The 16,144-nt window shown below is 37.6% G+C and overlaps 2 protein-coding genes across 2 annotated transcripts in view; both read right to left on the bottom strand.

Annotated features, from left to right (window-relative positions):
- Positions 1–938: 938 nt before the first annotated feature.
- Positions 939–7,332, bottom strand: LOC122080078 (inactive leucine-rich repeat receptor-like serine/threonine-protein kinase At1g60630). The gene is made up of 2 exons (XM_042646956.1): positions 4,971–7,332; positions 939–1,926 (listed from the first exon to the last, which is right to left on the bottom strand). Exons 1-2 carry the CDS (start codon positions 6,295–6,297, stop codon positions 1,265–1,267), a joined length of 1,989 nt encoding a protein of 662 aa, XP_042502890.1. The 5' UTR covers positions 6,298–7,332; the 3' UTR covers positions 939–1,264.
- A 7,956-nt stretch (positions 7,333–15,288) lies between these two features.
- LOC122078314 (zinc transporter 5-like) overlaps positions 15,289–16,144 on the bottom strand; it is a 2,153-nt gene continuing 1,297 nt past the window's right edge. Inside the window, exons 2-3 of the mRNA XM_042644243.1 lie at positions 15,822–15,971; positions 15,289–15,718 (exon numbers count right to left, since the gene is read on the bottom strand). Coding sequence (XP_042500177.1) covers positions 15,413–15,718; positions 15,822–15,971 — 456 coding nt within the window. The 3' untranslated portion in view covers positions 15,289–15,412. The remainder of the gene's footprint in view (positions 15,719–15,821; positions 15,972–16,144) is intronic.

The following is a 16,144-nucleotide window of genomic DNA, read 5'->3' as shown; positions in this document are numbered from 1 at the left end:
CAATTGAACCAATAGAGGGCACTCATTGGATGTTTCCTATCGTGTAGTCATGGATGCTCTGCGGTGAACGGTGAGCAATGAGTGACAGTGATCAGGATCCCACTGCTGGGAGGGCCACGGCATGCACTCCAGCCATTGGATCCTCACCGCCACTCACTGTCTCACTGTAGAGAGTTTTTGCACCAATTTGATGCACGTAAGAGGAATTTCATCAAGCCCTTTAGAATTTTATTAAACCAAAACCCAAAATAAGCAAACAATGGGACATCTATCCTTTCCCCTAACCCAAGATCAAGAACAATCTTCACTCACAGAAACTCACCTGAACTAAATCAAAAGTGTGTTTGGGATAGGGCTGGGCATTGATGTGTATATGGGAAAGCCTTACATATAATCAAAGTGTATTTCCATAATAAAATGAGATATTTGATTATTTGGGGGTGTTAAAGGGCTAGAGAATAGGAATCAATTTTAACAAAGTTTGTGGAAGGGTCTATGTTTTTAGGCAGATCATATAATAGCTCCATAAGAAGCAAGATATTTCATGGTTTGATGAGAAAATGCTTCTATTCATTATAACAACAACAGCCTCAAAGATGAAAAAGAATAGAAAAAATAAAAGGGAAATTATTTTCATAATTTTAGGAATTAAATAAATTCTAGTTACTTGAGTTTATGCTTTAATTGGATACTAAAAAAATTGTAGATGATGAACAAAACAGTGGCTAATAGTAGTACAGAGCACAGACCACCACCTAAATTGTGGACTTTAGACTCTCATGATGCTTGGAATTTGTCTATCTCAGTTGATGCTCATAAGAGATTGTCTTGTGAACATCAACATTAATAAATTAACCTTTTTCTTTTTGGGTCACAGGAGGATTTTTTTTTTTTATTTATTAGAGAGAGAGAGAGAGAGAGAGAGAGAGAGAGATTAATGATTCTGCAGAGGAAAATTTATAATATTCAAAATGATTCCCTCCTTTTGAGATAAGAGAGGGGAACCATCTTCATACTTTGTTCAACTTTTGAATACAATTGACCACCAGAACCACCAAATCAAAACCCATCCCTGATGAAAGGAGAAAATTAAGAAAAAGAACAGAAATAATTAAAACTAATCATATCTTCTTCTTCAACAGCAATGAAACTGCCCAAAAGCTTTACACCACCACAATCTACAATGGCTCTTGGAAGAATTGAAAATGAAAAAAACAAAGAAGAATTAGACAGGTACCTCAGTCCTGCCCAATCCAGTAATCTCTCATATGTTCAAATGTTCTTCTTCCCTTGGCAAGCTCTGTACTGTATCCGACCACCTCCCTGGAGAATGATCACTGCTATTTGAAGACACCTGAGCTTCAGCCCTTGCATCTCTTACCATTCTTAACACATCCCTCATTGCCGGCCGGCTTTCAGGATTAAGTGACACACAAGCCATTGCAATATTTAAAAGGGTCCCAAGTTTCTCTTCTGATGTCTCATTCCCTGATGGAGGGTCATCCCCAGATTCTGTCTCCTCTTCCCGGACTGAACGAACCCACCGTGGAATTTCAGCCCCATGTTCCTGTACAAGGTCTTGGAAGGGAGTTTTTCCTGTTAGGAGTTCCAATAGGAGGACACCATAGCTGTAGACATCAGATTGTTGGGTTAAAGGTTTCCATGGATCCCTGCATTCAGGAGATCTGTAAAAGAGGGAAGAAGTACTTGGTTCTTCAACTGATTCAGGATCTCTGAATGACATGAGCCCATAGTCAGTGAGACAAGACTCAAATTCTGATCCTAATAAGACATTGGAGGATTTCAAGTTCCCATGCATCATCCCAGGAGTTTGATGGATGTAAACCAACCCTGTTGCTAAGTCCTCTGCAATTTTGAGGCAAGATGTCCAGTGAAGAGGCTTCCCACCACTTGATGGTCTTGAACCTGTACATGGAACTAAAATGGTCAAAGCTCAAATTAGAAGATATGTTTCAAATAAAACTACTAAACATAATATGATTTAAGACTAAAGTATCTGAAACCTCTGGATGAACAATTTTTTTACCTTCCAAACACAGCATCTTCTAATTTCTCAATCCATGAAGAAGAATTATCTTTTTCTATCAGCAAATAGCAATTTATGATCCCAACATAGAACAGGTTGGTATAATCAAAATTATGATAAAGGATTTAAACCTACAGTCTGATTCTTTTGATGTTGCAGTTCATAGGAAGATAATCATTGAGCTAACTAAAACAACACAAACATCAATCAAACAAAAATCCTTAGAAAAAGGATTTGTTGAGTTATATGAACCACGTAATTTTGATTCTGCAATACAACCAAGGTTGATTAATCCGAAAGATTTGTCAATCCCAACAGAATGGTTCATTAGTGAGTTCACTCAAGACAATGAGGAACTTCATAAGCCAATAGAAATTATGGCTTCAGGAAAAAAATCTTTATTTCAGAAAAAGCTTTTCTTTACTTAAGGGTGAATCATCCAATCAGAATAATTGGACAAGTTCTTTCCCAAGATTTAGTTTTGATGAGTCAAAATCAAGGTCTAATTCAAGATTTATCCTTGATCAGTCGGCACCAAAGTCTAATTCTGATAAAAATCTTGAGAAACAAGATGAAGAAAATGAGAAAATTAATAGTAGTGAATCTAGAAAAGATTGATCAGCAACAACTGTGGAAATTTATAATTTTCCACGGACAACTTTCATAAATCTGATGAGATAAGAAAATGTAAAGAGAAAAATAAAATGTATACTTATATCTCAGATAATTAACATTACCCCCAAAATCCATTATCAATAATAATAAAACAACAAAATGAATGATCTGATCTATACTTGGGTAATCTAGATATATTAGGCTCATTAGCAAAAAAAATTGATTAACCTATCCACATGCAGTATCCAGTGATTATTTATTCAAAGTGCAATATCACAAAAGGTCATAATAATAATTCGTCTGTCAATTTTTGACCCTACTAACCGATGATATATATATTCTAAACTATGGTAACCTAAAGGCTCCAAATGCATGTATATTTTTCTCCATAAAGGGAAGGACTTCGTGATGAATTGGCATCCCCAACTACCACATGGCAATACAAGAATGGGCACATATGAAAGAAGTTTTTTTTTTTTTTTTTTTTACCCTACTGAGCACATTGGCCAGCCTAGTAGGCGCTAATAGATCCAATGGCCACCTGGTCCTGCACACAACACATTCACTCACCCAAATATGACAGGGTTTCATCCCACATCCTCCTCCCCTAGGCGCTTGCTCAAGCCGAAACTGCCCTAGGCTAAACTAATGTTCATGGCCCACGTGATAGAAGACATCACACCAATCTCACAAGTAAAATTTTATTAGAATGTAAACCCACTTGAGCATCTAAAAGGTTTAAAAAAAAAAAAATTGAAAGATGAAGGAGAGTATAAGACGAAAGTTTTTGAAAATTTTAAGTGGTTAAAATTGAATTGTACCAATGTGACTAGCTGTCAGTAGTCATGAATGTTGAATAGCTAGCTAGCTAGAGATGGACAAGGTAGCAATTCTGTGGCTAGTTTGCAGGTCCAAATGGAAAAAGTAGTAGATCCATCTCTTAAAGGTTTTCCCTTTTTTGTTTTTGACAAGGATCCATCTCTAAAGTAACTTTATAGAGACCTAGATATATTTGAATCATCAAGGATTCATCTTGAGGAGAGACAAATTTGAAGGATCCCAAAATATTCCTTGCACATCACATAGAGGGCGACGGATAGAGAAACCAAGTGTCGGGTGACAAGGTCTATTTGATTTATATGGATGCTCCATATTGGTCTTTCCATGCTAGGGATGAGCAGAATTTTTCTAGGCAAACACTGGGACCCTCAGGAAAACGAAAGATCTCACAAGCAATCACAAGAGATTGTTCTCGTCGGCCTGAGTCAACCCTGAATCCGAATATGACCTAGGCTGAGATTCCATGACTCCAAAAATGGGTTATGGTTGAGAATTTCTGACCCTAAATCAGGATCGAACTGGGTCAGGGTTGAGGACTCAGGCTAAGCCCATCTAAGCCAAGAAACTGTGGGTGGGGTGGCTTATGAGCTTATTGTGTGGGAAAGATGCTATCACGTGAAATCTCATTGGATCCACTACTCTTTGCCGACCTGAAAGTTGGCTTTTAGGTTTCCAGAAGGAGAAAGCCCAATGAGTGCAGGTTTGGTAACGGGAGAGAGTATTTTAATGGGCCTTGGAACTTCCAGTCAACCAACTTAAGCTGTTGATTTAATGAACAGCACGAGTAGTTCGTGAATTCAAATATGATGGCGATGGGCCTAAACTAAAGAGAACCACACAAAAAGGGTATTCTTTATGGTAAACACGTCCTCCAACGTCCAACTACTCAGCCATCCCTCCGTGCCCTCAGAGGACATCACAACCGTCCCAATAACATATTATCCACACATGGCCCACTTATAATTGGGCTTGTACCTAAATTAGCTGCATGCCTCCCCATAATGCAAAAAAGCTGCTTCATCCAGCTATAAATGGGTCCCACACTGTACTTTGTCAGGGTCACTTCCTTCCCACATGTGGCAAATCCTATCCACTCCTAGAATGCCACATGGCAAAAGGTCAAAAAGGTCATTTGGGTTTTTCACGTGGAAGGAAATGATTGGGCTATTATAAAACAAAAAAAAAGAAATCCTGCTTCCCCGCAGGCCTCTTCTGCCCACTGGGTCCCACCCTAATCAAAACAAACAAAACAAACGGATATAGTAATAAACCCTGTCCTGTCAGACCAGCTAAACTCAACCATTCAACTTCTAATCCCTCGCAAGACCCACCGACCATTCCGGCTCAAAGGTTTGACCCTTGACAGTCCCAGCGGTCCAGATCAATAGAATGGTCAGCAAAATGAACGGTCCAGATTTAATAGGAAAAAAAAGATAGAGAGAGAGAGAGAGAGAGAGAGATATGTTACCATGTATCAGGGAGAATAAGCTGCCATTGGGGAAGTAATCATAGACCAGAAGACGCTCTTCCTTAGCCTGAAAATAAGCCCTAAGTGGGACCAGATTAGGATGCCGGAGCCGTCCGATCATGTCCATCTGTCGCCGAAACTCTTCCATCCTCGGATATTTGGAATCTTTCAACCTCTTCACCGTCACAATGAAACCAGATTCCATCACAGCCTTATACGTACTCCCTATACTACCTCTCCCAAGTGTCTCAGCCGAAGCCTTAAGAAGATCCTCTAACGTATACGTCATTTGTTGATCCCCTGCTCCAAGGAACACCAAACTCCCTAGCCCCTCTCCTTCCCATGAAAACCCACCTTGTTTTCTCCCATTATTACTGTCCCTGCCACTGGGAGCGGCACCACCAGAGGGCTCTCCTCTTTCCCCTGTTTCAATGCCCACTTCTTTGCTTCTTCTCACCTCACGTGACTTTCTTCTTCTTCTGCAACTCTTGCAAATAATCCATAATAAACACAAGAAGATCAATAACAACACAAACCCACCAATCGTTCCTGCTATGATCTTGATCAGCTTCGCTCTTCGACTATGTTTTGAAGAAGAAGAGGGAACTGGGCTAATAGGAGCAGGGGGGCCATGATTGATGCAGGGATTCCCTATCTGTTCGCCGCAGAGGTTTAGGTTATGGGAGAAAGATGAAGAATTGAATTGAATGAGAACAGGGGTACTGGGTATTTCACCAGAGAGTTGATTGTTTGACACATTGAAAAATCTGAGACTAGTTTGATTCAGAGGAGGGATTGTCCCGGTGAATCGATTGTCTTGTAAGTAAAGAACGTAAAGTCGCCGGAGTTTGAGCAATGATGACGGAATCTTACCGGAGATTTTGTTTCCGGACAAAACAATGACTTTTACACGGTGAAGACTTGTAATGGAGCTCGGGAAGAAACCGGAGAATTGGTTGTCGTTGAGGAAGAGTGACTTGAGACTGACGAGACCAGAGAGGCTGGGGATTTCGCCGGAGATCGAGTTTGCTTTGAAGCTCAACACGCGTAGCTGATCGAGCTGGTTTAAGCTCTTCTCGTCTAGGGTTCCGCTTAGGTTGAAGTATTCTACAACGAGTTTTATGACTCTTCCGCTCATGCATTGTTTGATCCCTTGCCATTGGCAGAAATCGGATCCTTGTGGCCATGGAAGTGAGTTTGAAGGATCAATGGAGGATTTTAAAGCTAAAAGTGCCTCTGCATCGCCTGATCGTGCGAAGGGAAGAGAAGTGACAAAGAAGATAGAATAGAAGAGCAAGAAGTACCTTTGATGGAGAAGAGGCCCCATTGAAAACGTGATAATGTCGCTGCAGAGAAGTATAATAAGAATTTAATAAATGGACAATGGAGCTTTAATCTATAATACCCTTCTCTGATCTTCTTCTTCTTCTTTATCTTTAATTGAAAATTTTGGCTTCACATCTTCAAATCTTCTAATCTTCTGTTTCTCTCACTCTCTACCCTGTGTTTGTTTTATTTTCTTGATCGCTTTCTTGATTAAAACCCATCAGATCTAAAACTTTCCTCAGACAAGATCTCTTTCACTATTGCCCCTCTAGCATTCCTTAAACCGATCAACACGGTAAACCATCTCCATTAAAAACCCACCAAACCTGTCTCTATCGAGTATCAACCCCTTTTCCCCATCTGTAAGACAGCTTCAAACAAACCGAGACACACATTGAGCGACGAACGATCACCAACTCTGCTCTCGAATCATCCCAAAAACCCTAGATCTCATCTACCATTTAAGCACAAGAGCGAGAGAGAGCTCCAGCGGGGAAGCTCTAATTCATCAGTGGAGGATACTGATCCTACATTGTTTCTCGAGTTTTTTTGCTCGCAAAACTCACGGACAGACAAGAGTGAATTTCACGTGGAACTGAAATCAGATGTTGCAGACTAGAAAAATCTTTAATTTTTATCTTTTAACTTCCTATTATTAAAGAAGAACAGATCAAATAAAAAGAATCAATTCTTTTTGGGATCTTTCCCTCGGGCTTATCAAAGCTCTGAACTTAGAAAAGCTTGAAGAACATGGGATCCAAAGTAAAACCCAGATCAGCTTCGAGATGATCGATGCTTCAAACGAAAAAGAAACCAGAAACCCATCACCAGAATCACAATGAGAGCCTGAAACAAGATCAAAACAAGCTTTTCTCAACCGGTAAGAGCACAGAAGAAACAGAAACTACGAATAATCAGATCTATGAAATGGGTTCCATCGATTCCAGTAATGTGAGACAGAGAAAAAAAAATACAGATAGGAAGGGAAATCTACACTATATCCACTCAGCAACAATTCAGAAAACAAGTGAAGGAATTCAAGGCTATAACAGTAGCAGAAATTAAATGCAGGTTGCTATGCCTCAGTGGTGTCAGTTGAGAGCCCGAGTCCTCGATGTTCTTGAACACGTGGCATGCATTATTGGGTGAAACGTGGCTATTAGGCAAGTGGGTCCCCCTGTGTTGGGAAAATTGAACACAGTCTGAAGATCCCTGGCCGTGAAATTTGACTACTTCGTATCGTGAAAAGGTTTCATTGAAATGGAAGAACCGGCCGGGTGAGTAACCACATTTCCGGTTGGACCGCCATCTGTGTCAAGTCTTTTCTTTTCTTTACTGTTCCGGCCAATCCCTTGTACCTGATTCCAACCTAAGCCCGGCCCACTTCATTATGGAAATGACCCTATTGGTCAGTGTACACTGTCAAGGCTTTAAAGAACAGTGATTATGGGCTGGCCCCTGGTTGGGTCAACCCAACCTGAACTTGCAGCTGGATTGAGATTCCAGAGCAGTAGATCACTATATGCTGACAATTTTACCCGTGGTTAGCTGGGTTGTGGTTCACCAAACCCCTAAATCTTGTACTACTAACCCAACTTCTTTAAAAAATTTATTTTTCTACTAAGGTTTTGCACATATTCCAAAATATTTTGAAGCCAAATTATTGTTGTTTCTAATCATTCGTGAACTTCTATTCCAGCCCTCCAGTCATTGGTTGTTCACTATTGGACTTACTTCTCTTTCTAAAATATTTTCTGATTGAATTAATTTTTTTTTCTGACTTGCAAATTATTCATTAAAGGACGTACCAATGCATGAGGTTTTTGCCATTGTAGGATTTACAAAGCGTCATAACATATATAGCCTTACCCCTAATTTGTCGATGGTTTGTTTTTAACTTGAACCCACGGCCATTAGATCACAATGAAACAACTTTATCATTGCACCAAGGTCTGCTCTCTTCGCAAATTATCCATTAACTCTAAAAAAGATGCAAGTTTGCTCAAATACTTCAAGTTGATTGGGATTTTGGTCTATTAATTCTCTATCTAGATGTATCATAAACTATTCACAAATTTACCTAAATTTCTCTTTGTACATCTGTATGTCTACATTATTCAATATATTTCTCTTTGTACATTTGTATGTCTACATTATTCAATATACCCAAGTACCTTATGAAATATTCTCAATAATAATAATAATAAGGTTTAAATCCAAATTTGAATACCCAATTCGTAATAGGATTGAATTTGTGCCAATGGCTATAAATTTAAGAGGCGAATTCTACATTCTGAAATTTCTAAGATTTTTTTTTTTCTTATAGGATTTATGAAAATGAACACATCTAACTTGACATTCATGATTGGTTCATAACCTATTACCTATCCCATGTTAGTTCACCTTAGTTTAGTGTTACAATCTTATATCAGTCATATGAGAGATTGATCTCACATCGATTAAGAAAGGAATTTTTTGGTTTGGGTTGATATAATTTTGAGTTCTCTTATTTTACAAGCTGATTTATGGAGTTGAATTCCCTCAAGGATTATATCAGTGGTATCCAAACAATCAACCCTCGGTCCCAACTCTCACATGGAAGGGATGACTTAGGCTCCATTTGGTATCGTTTCTGTTCCAGAAACGCCGTTTCGTGTCAAAAACGAAAATTTCAGTTTCTGTGTCAAAATGCAGTTTTTAAACGAAAAAATGGTATTTCAAAATTTCAGATTTTTATCGGAAACGATATTTTTTTTTTTTTGTAAAATGGAACGAAACTGGGAAGACGGAACTCCATTTCCAAAATGGAGTTCCATCCAATCTCGTTTTTTCAGTTTTTTTTTTTCACTTTTTGTTCCAAAAAAACAGAAACAGATCATAAGTGCACCAAACAGAAGATTCTGTTTTTTCGTTCCAATAAAACGAAAAAACTCCAGAAATGTTTTTTTAGAACAATACCAAACGGAGCCTTAGTGTTATAGTGAAATCCATAGGAAACGGCTATCAGCCACAAGGCAGAGACCTTGGGACAGAGTAACGCCACTTATAAAAGGTTACTTATCCAGAATTAATGGATTATTATAGAAATTGATTTAAAGACATGATGATATGTTTCAATTCTATATTAGTCATATAAAAGGCTATTCCCACATCAATTATGAAAAAGATTCAATGTAACCTGATATAATCTTGGGTTTCTTGCCAAAGAAAAGATCTTGGGTTCGTTCAACTTATAAACCCATTTATATGATTGAGTTGTCTCAATTCCAAATTAGTAATTTCATAATATTTAAAAAATTTTGAACCTAGAGTTGGAGGTCTTTTCTTATTTTATTTTATGCTGAAATTTTACCGTTGAGTAGGACACCTTATGTCACATATGCCTGCCTTCGTACCATTAATGCACGGTCATATGACATTTTGTGAACTATTTAATGGTTACTAAGAAATGAATGATAAAAAAGAAACCACACTAAACAAATTTTCTAATAATGAATACATGATATACATGCATAGCATGTGCTGAACTTAGTATTTTAATAGTTAGATTCTCCTTAATTAGGGTGTCCTATAGGGGTGTCAATTGGTGGGTTCGGTTTGGTTTCGATCGAGTTGAATCGGTTTCGGTTTAGGAATGAGGGAGATCAAAACCAATGTTAAGGAATTTTGGTTTTTGGTTGGTTCCAGTTTCGATCTGATTTGGTTTCGATTTATTTCAGTTTTTTAATATCAGGTTAATATCGGTTTAAATTGGTTCATTATTGGACTTGAACCATAATAAAATCTTACATTCATAACTTATATTGACAAGATTTGATGAAAAAAACACTTTAAATTTATGATTAAATCATGGTTTATCGGTGTAAGAGAAAGATAACTAATATTAAAACCAATGGATAACAAATTACTAAGAAGATAATTAATATTAAAATCACAAAATGAACCCCATTATCCAATCATTCATTTAACAATCCAACTAGTTTGTACAGTGAACAAAGAAATCAATGGAAGCATTATTACAATTAACAAATCAATTTCTCTATTCATAACCTAATATTCAATGATTTGTAGCAATTCCCTTTACAATAAAAAATTTTCTCACTAATATTGTAAAAAATAGATAGTCAATTCACCAATTTCTAATCTCATAATCATTTATTTTTTTATCGGTTTTATTCAATTTGGTTTCAATTTGATTTATTGGGTGGTTCAGTTTGGACCGATTTTTCTGCTGGTCCCAACATACCTTAGTCCAAAACTAATTCAATAAGGATCGGTTTGGTTTGATTCAGATTTTATCGGTCAGTTTCGATTGATTGTATTGGTTTGGGCTAGGTTTTGACAACTCTAATGTCCTAAGTTGGACCCCTACCCATAGGGTAGGCCCAATTAGAATCAATCAATTGAAGCCTGAGATTGGCTCGAATAATTAATATGTCGGGTTCAAGCATCGATGATTAATAATCGGGCAATCTTGATCAGAGGTATTTTCCAAATCGAACACTATGATCAATCGCTATTTGACAGTTTATAGCTCAATAAGCTTGTTTAAGTCTATTTAGTCCAATTATAATTCATTTAAAAACTTTTTAACAATTAGTCCATTAACATGTTTAATTCCTTATTTATCCAATTATAAACAAAAAAACAAATCGATTGAATAGAAACATGTTCATGTCTTGGTATAAAAGTCCTATTACTTAAATGGGTGAAAAAAATGAAAAACCTGAAATTGACAAGAACCAAATAAACCCGATCAATTGACACCTTTGCCCTTCATATCTTTTAAATAAGTTTACATAATCTTATTATTTGGTCACACGCTTGAATGTCGTTTATAGCTTGATATATTAACTCCACACCTCCACCAAAATAAAAAAATATTCCACACTATGTCCAACCATCTCTTTGATTATGAACTTAAATAATTGGGGGTTGGTGAAAAAAAAAACATATCTTCTCGGAGTTGTTATATGGGATTGTGTGCCAGCAAAAAAAAAAAAAAAAGTGACATTGGATTGCGAGGTTAGCCTTTCAATTTATTAAATCCGGAAAATAAAGACACTCTAACTGTCAAACTATCAAACTATCAAACTATCAAAGGGTCTTGAGTCTTGACTCTTGATGAAGCATCATCATCCTTTGGTGAACTTCGGTTATTAACACGAAATCACATTGTTCTTATCGTAAATATTCGGAATGAGTTTGTAGCTTAATGTGCAAGGAAGATAATTAATAGTAGTAATAGTCAGTATTGCAATAGTAAGTGTCGCTCCCTTTGGGGTTTTTTGTGATCCTCTCAGTGGGTCTTGTCTGACCTAATAGCGTTTGATCGCACATCCAAAAATAAAATGCATCAGAAATCTTGTCAATTCACAATCCAACACTTGGCTATAGAATAATCACACTAGTCCACAAAAAATTGAAAAAGCCTGTCAAGGAAAATACGAGACCAGCCTAGCCTATTATTCAACATATCATGCTTGAGCCTCAATCGGGTGGTAAATTCTGTCTAATTGAAGTTGTTGCAGTTAAAATGCTTGTAGTTGTATTTTGGAATGGATCGATCGGTCCGTCTCATAGGGTGTACTGGTTATCTTGTCCCTTTTGTCGGTGATGCATTCCTGGTCTTAATTGGCCGGGTCGTGCCTCCAATGCTGTTACTTTGAAGAAATTAGAGTGCCCTATCATAGGATTTCAGTCTTATTTCATTGGCCTTCGGGTTTTTAATGCGGAGTTGTGTGTTCGAGTTGTTACTTTCATGCTTAGCCAGGCTATCAAGAATTCGTCATTTTAATTCTCATTTCATAAAAGTAGGTTGGGTGATAAATTGTCTTAGGGGTGGATATAATGCATATAGGACGTTTTGGCTTGACCCATCTATATGGTACGTCAGATAGACATTCGATACCTTATTATAGTCTGTCGTTTACAAGCATGTGGTTGATATGCAGTGATGTGTCAAGTTGACAATCGGCAGTTATTATAATTAGTCATAACACGTTAATCTTTTTGCATGGATCCTTGTGCTCGTTCTTGCTTAGATTCCCCATGTAACGACCCCATCAAGTTGTGATAAGGTTTTGAATGTTATTTGGTGCTTGAACCCAGTCTGCATAACAATTGGCGTTTTCCAAACTCAGTTCCTCCATTGCAACCATCATATATACATCAATGGTGTCTCCAGTGTTCCAAGTACTGTATTCCTTGGAAGGACTTGCGCTTATGGATTTCAAGGTACCATATAACCCTTCTTTGGTTGAATTGTTTCAATTGATCTAACATGCACAGGGATTAATTCCCAATTTTTAATCTGACATCTTCAGCTGCCAACATGGTTGGACTCAATCAATTGAGGCCTCTTACTAGGATAAATGAATACACATACTTCATAATTGAAATACCAAACTTAATTTGTACCAAAAAAAAAAAAAGAACTCCCAAACTTAATGAATCAAATGTTGTGAATTGAATGAGATTGGATATCAAATCTAGGTACTTTAAATTCACTAATCAACCAATATACAGATCATTGAGTAATTTTAATAACAGACTTGAATTGAATCTGTAACATGGTACGTACCAATTTAAGATGGTCCAGTGATGTTGCGGTGAGGACGATGAACACTTCAATGAGAAAGAACATGATTGAACCCATGTGATAGAAGATTCTCAATCCATATTACCGGTTTAATTTCATTCACGAACCAATGAAATGCCTTTAAGTGTGTCAAAAAATAATATAAAGTATGGGGAGCATGGCTCAGCACACTCTCACTAGAATTTGCCAAATGGACATGTAGACCTGTGCTAGTGTGGTGACTAATGAGAACGCATATACAGGCATCCAAATTGTGAGGGTACGTGAGGTGGTCATTTCAGCTTTTTTGTATTCGGACACAAGAGCGCTCAATTGGGTACTGTTCTTTTTTCTATTTTCCTTTTAATTTAAAGCAAACTTTTGATCCAAAAGATCAAACTTTCAAAATTGTCATTGATGATATCCTTAAAAGTAGGATGATCAAACTTTCTTCTACTTTCAAAATTGTGATCGATGATGTATCCTTAAAAATTTAAACTTTCCAAAAAGGAAAGGATTCATGAAACTTCAAACAAAAGTGAATCCACAAAAGATATAGATCCCTCCCTCTCTCTTCCTCTACCTTTTTTTTTGTTTTATTTTTAAGAAAGAAGGAAGGGTGTGATCATGTGTGAGGGAGAGACAATTAATATTCTGATAGTGTTATTGTACAAGAGATTGGACTGGGTTGTGGGCCTGTGGCCCTGTGGGCTATCTCTGAGGGCCATTAAGAACCCATAGAGCTTGAGGCTTGCAGGAGTCCATGTAGGGGCTCGGTGGTGGCTGGAGGTCTTGGGGACATTTTATAGAGTTTACATTGAGGTGATTCAAGAAATTGTATCTCTTTGTTTTTTCATATAAATTGTTAGTGAAGGAAGTTATTAGTATTATGAGAACTCTTTGTAAATATAGAGAGGCGTGAAGAAGAAAACTTGTAACCCTTTTTTCCATTGATAGTGAAAACAACTCTCATCTCTTTGTGGACATATGTATCTTTTTGGACCATGTAAAAATCCTTGCAATGTTCTGTTTTTGTGCTTCGATAGTTTGTGGGTGTTTTCTACGGTACAATTGAAGGAGATTGCTGTTGGTTAGAGGGAAGTGGACACCAATTCTTGTGGGTGGTGGGTAGTCCACCAATACCAATAAGATCAGGTGGTTTTTATTACCAATTGAAAACCGGATTTGGAGACCATGCTCCCTGATGGTTTTTTGGACCAGACAAAGAGGAGGGACTTATGGTGAGATCAAATATGGAACAGATGTGATCAGATTCGGATATTCCTTGATCAAATATGGATGCAGATTGAATTCGAATTTTTTACTATCTATTTATTCATTGATTTGTGTATCCGGATCTTCCTTGCCCCAATGAATACAATTTGCCCTTAATCTATTTTTCTAATTTGTTTTAGCTCTCTTCCCTCATTTTCTAGAATCTATCTAAACTTCAAGAACCCTCAAAATCATTAATTGATTATCTAATTGGATCCAATTATTATTTTCTGAATAATTTGGATTTGAATTCGAATACCTTTTGACTAGATACAAATACCCCCAAGTGGATACGGATGCAAATTCCAGCTATCTGCTGACATCCCTACTTCTCTCAAGCGATTATACTGAGTCGAGAATCGGTGGGTGGATTTGTGACTCATTGTGGTTGGAACTAGGTGTCAGAAGCCCTTTGTGCTTGGGGTGCAATGGTTGAATCGATTGCTACTCGTGGAGGAAGTTAAGTTGACAATGCCGATGGAAGAATCAAGAGATGGACTGGTGATGGCAGCCGAAGTCCAGAAAAGGTCAGAGCGCTAATGGACTTTAGCAATGAGAGATAGTTGCAATTGCTCCTTTGAGTCAGGACACATACTGCCTGGCCCAATTGACTCAGTCATGGAAACAAAGGACGAGGTATGAAATCAGGATACCCATCAAAGAGAACGAGTCCGGAAAAGCTACCCATGTGGGGAGAGGAGTTACCTTCTTCACATGGAATTTCACCGCCCAATTGGTATCCAGAGAAAAAATGAACAAACCAATCATTTCTTGCAAGATAGACGAAGACAAATTGATCAACTTCTAGCTACTCACCTTTCTTGGATGATATGATGTACATAATTTTTTATTTTTTATTTTTTTTTTGTGAATCAAAAGTTTGTGTCTCTTCCCCACCACCCCCAAAAAAATTTAAGAAGAAAAAGACTAATAACAGAAACAACCTTGGACAATGGAAAGCTAAAAATAGGAATACAAAGAAATCATGCGCAAATACAACGTTAATTTCATTTGGACTACTTAATTTGTTTCCGCACTAGGCATGTAAAATGCCAATATAAGTGGGCAGCATATAGATCCATTTCCTTACTTGAAATTGAAGTCATTCCATAGAACACAAATTTGATAATGATTATATGCCAATGCTCAGCACAGTATTATTTGATAGTGTATAGATAGGAATACAAAACCTTGAAAAGCTATTAACCTTTGAGTGGGGAGAGAAAAATTTACAGAAAATCCCCCAAAAAACAATAGTTGATCAAGCCCATATTGCCAACACAGACATACAACCTGCCCCCACAAGAAGGGAAACACATGCTCCAGCCTGAAGCTTAACGTTGGTTTGCATTTTGGAGTTCATAAAATCAGCTGCAAGTAGATCCACAAGGGACATGTAAATCAAGATACCAGCTGCTGCAGAATCCAGAACCCCTTCAACTATGAGAGATGTTGGGCTACTGTCACTGTAAATGTTCATTATTCCGATACCGATAATGACCCCAATTGGAGTTGTAAGGGAGAAGAACAGACCCATCAATGCTATACTTCTGGTTTTCAATCTTGCCTATTTAAACAAGAATCAATGCCACAAAGGGAAGCCATTGTTAATTAGATTGAGTCTTAAAAATGGGCTGAGAAGCCAATCAAATTAAGAATATGTACAATACCTGAGCAATGGCGCCACCCAGTCCTGTTCCTTCAAAGAACTGGTGGAAAGTCAGGGCTGCAAACAGAGGCTTTACTACACTTGGGCTTGAAGAAACCCCTATTGTAATCCCTATGATCACAGAGTGAACCAAAATCCCCAGCTCCAGTACCTGAAAAGAGAATGAGATGAGGAAACAAGATTACAAGACCAAAGCAATAATATAGGCTACAAAAATTAGAGCTTGAATAACACTTGTAAATAGTCCAAGGAGCATAACAAGTATAGGAACCACCGAAGGTACTAAAGAAACAAGAACAACAACTACTAACTCATCCATTAATA

The sequence above is a fragment of the Macadamia integrifolia genome, chromosome 5 (genome assembly GCF_013358625.1).
Source record: "Macadamia integrifolia cultivar HAES 741 chromosome 5, SCU_Mint_v3, whole genome shotgun sequence".
Classification (NCBI taxonomy): Eukaryota; Viridiplantae; Streptophyta; class Magnoliopsida; order Proteales; family Proteaceae; genus Macadamia; species Macadamia integrifolia.
Note: the sequence above shows the minus strand (reverse complement) of the source record. Positions and strands in the feature narration are given on the sequence as shown.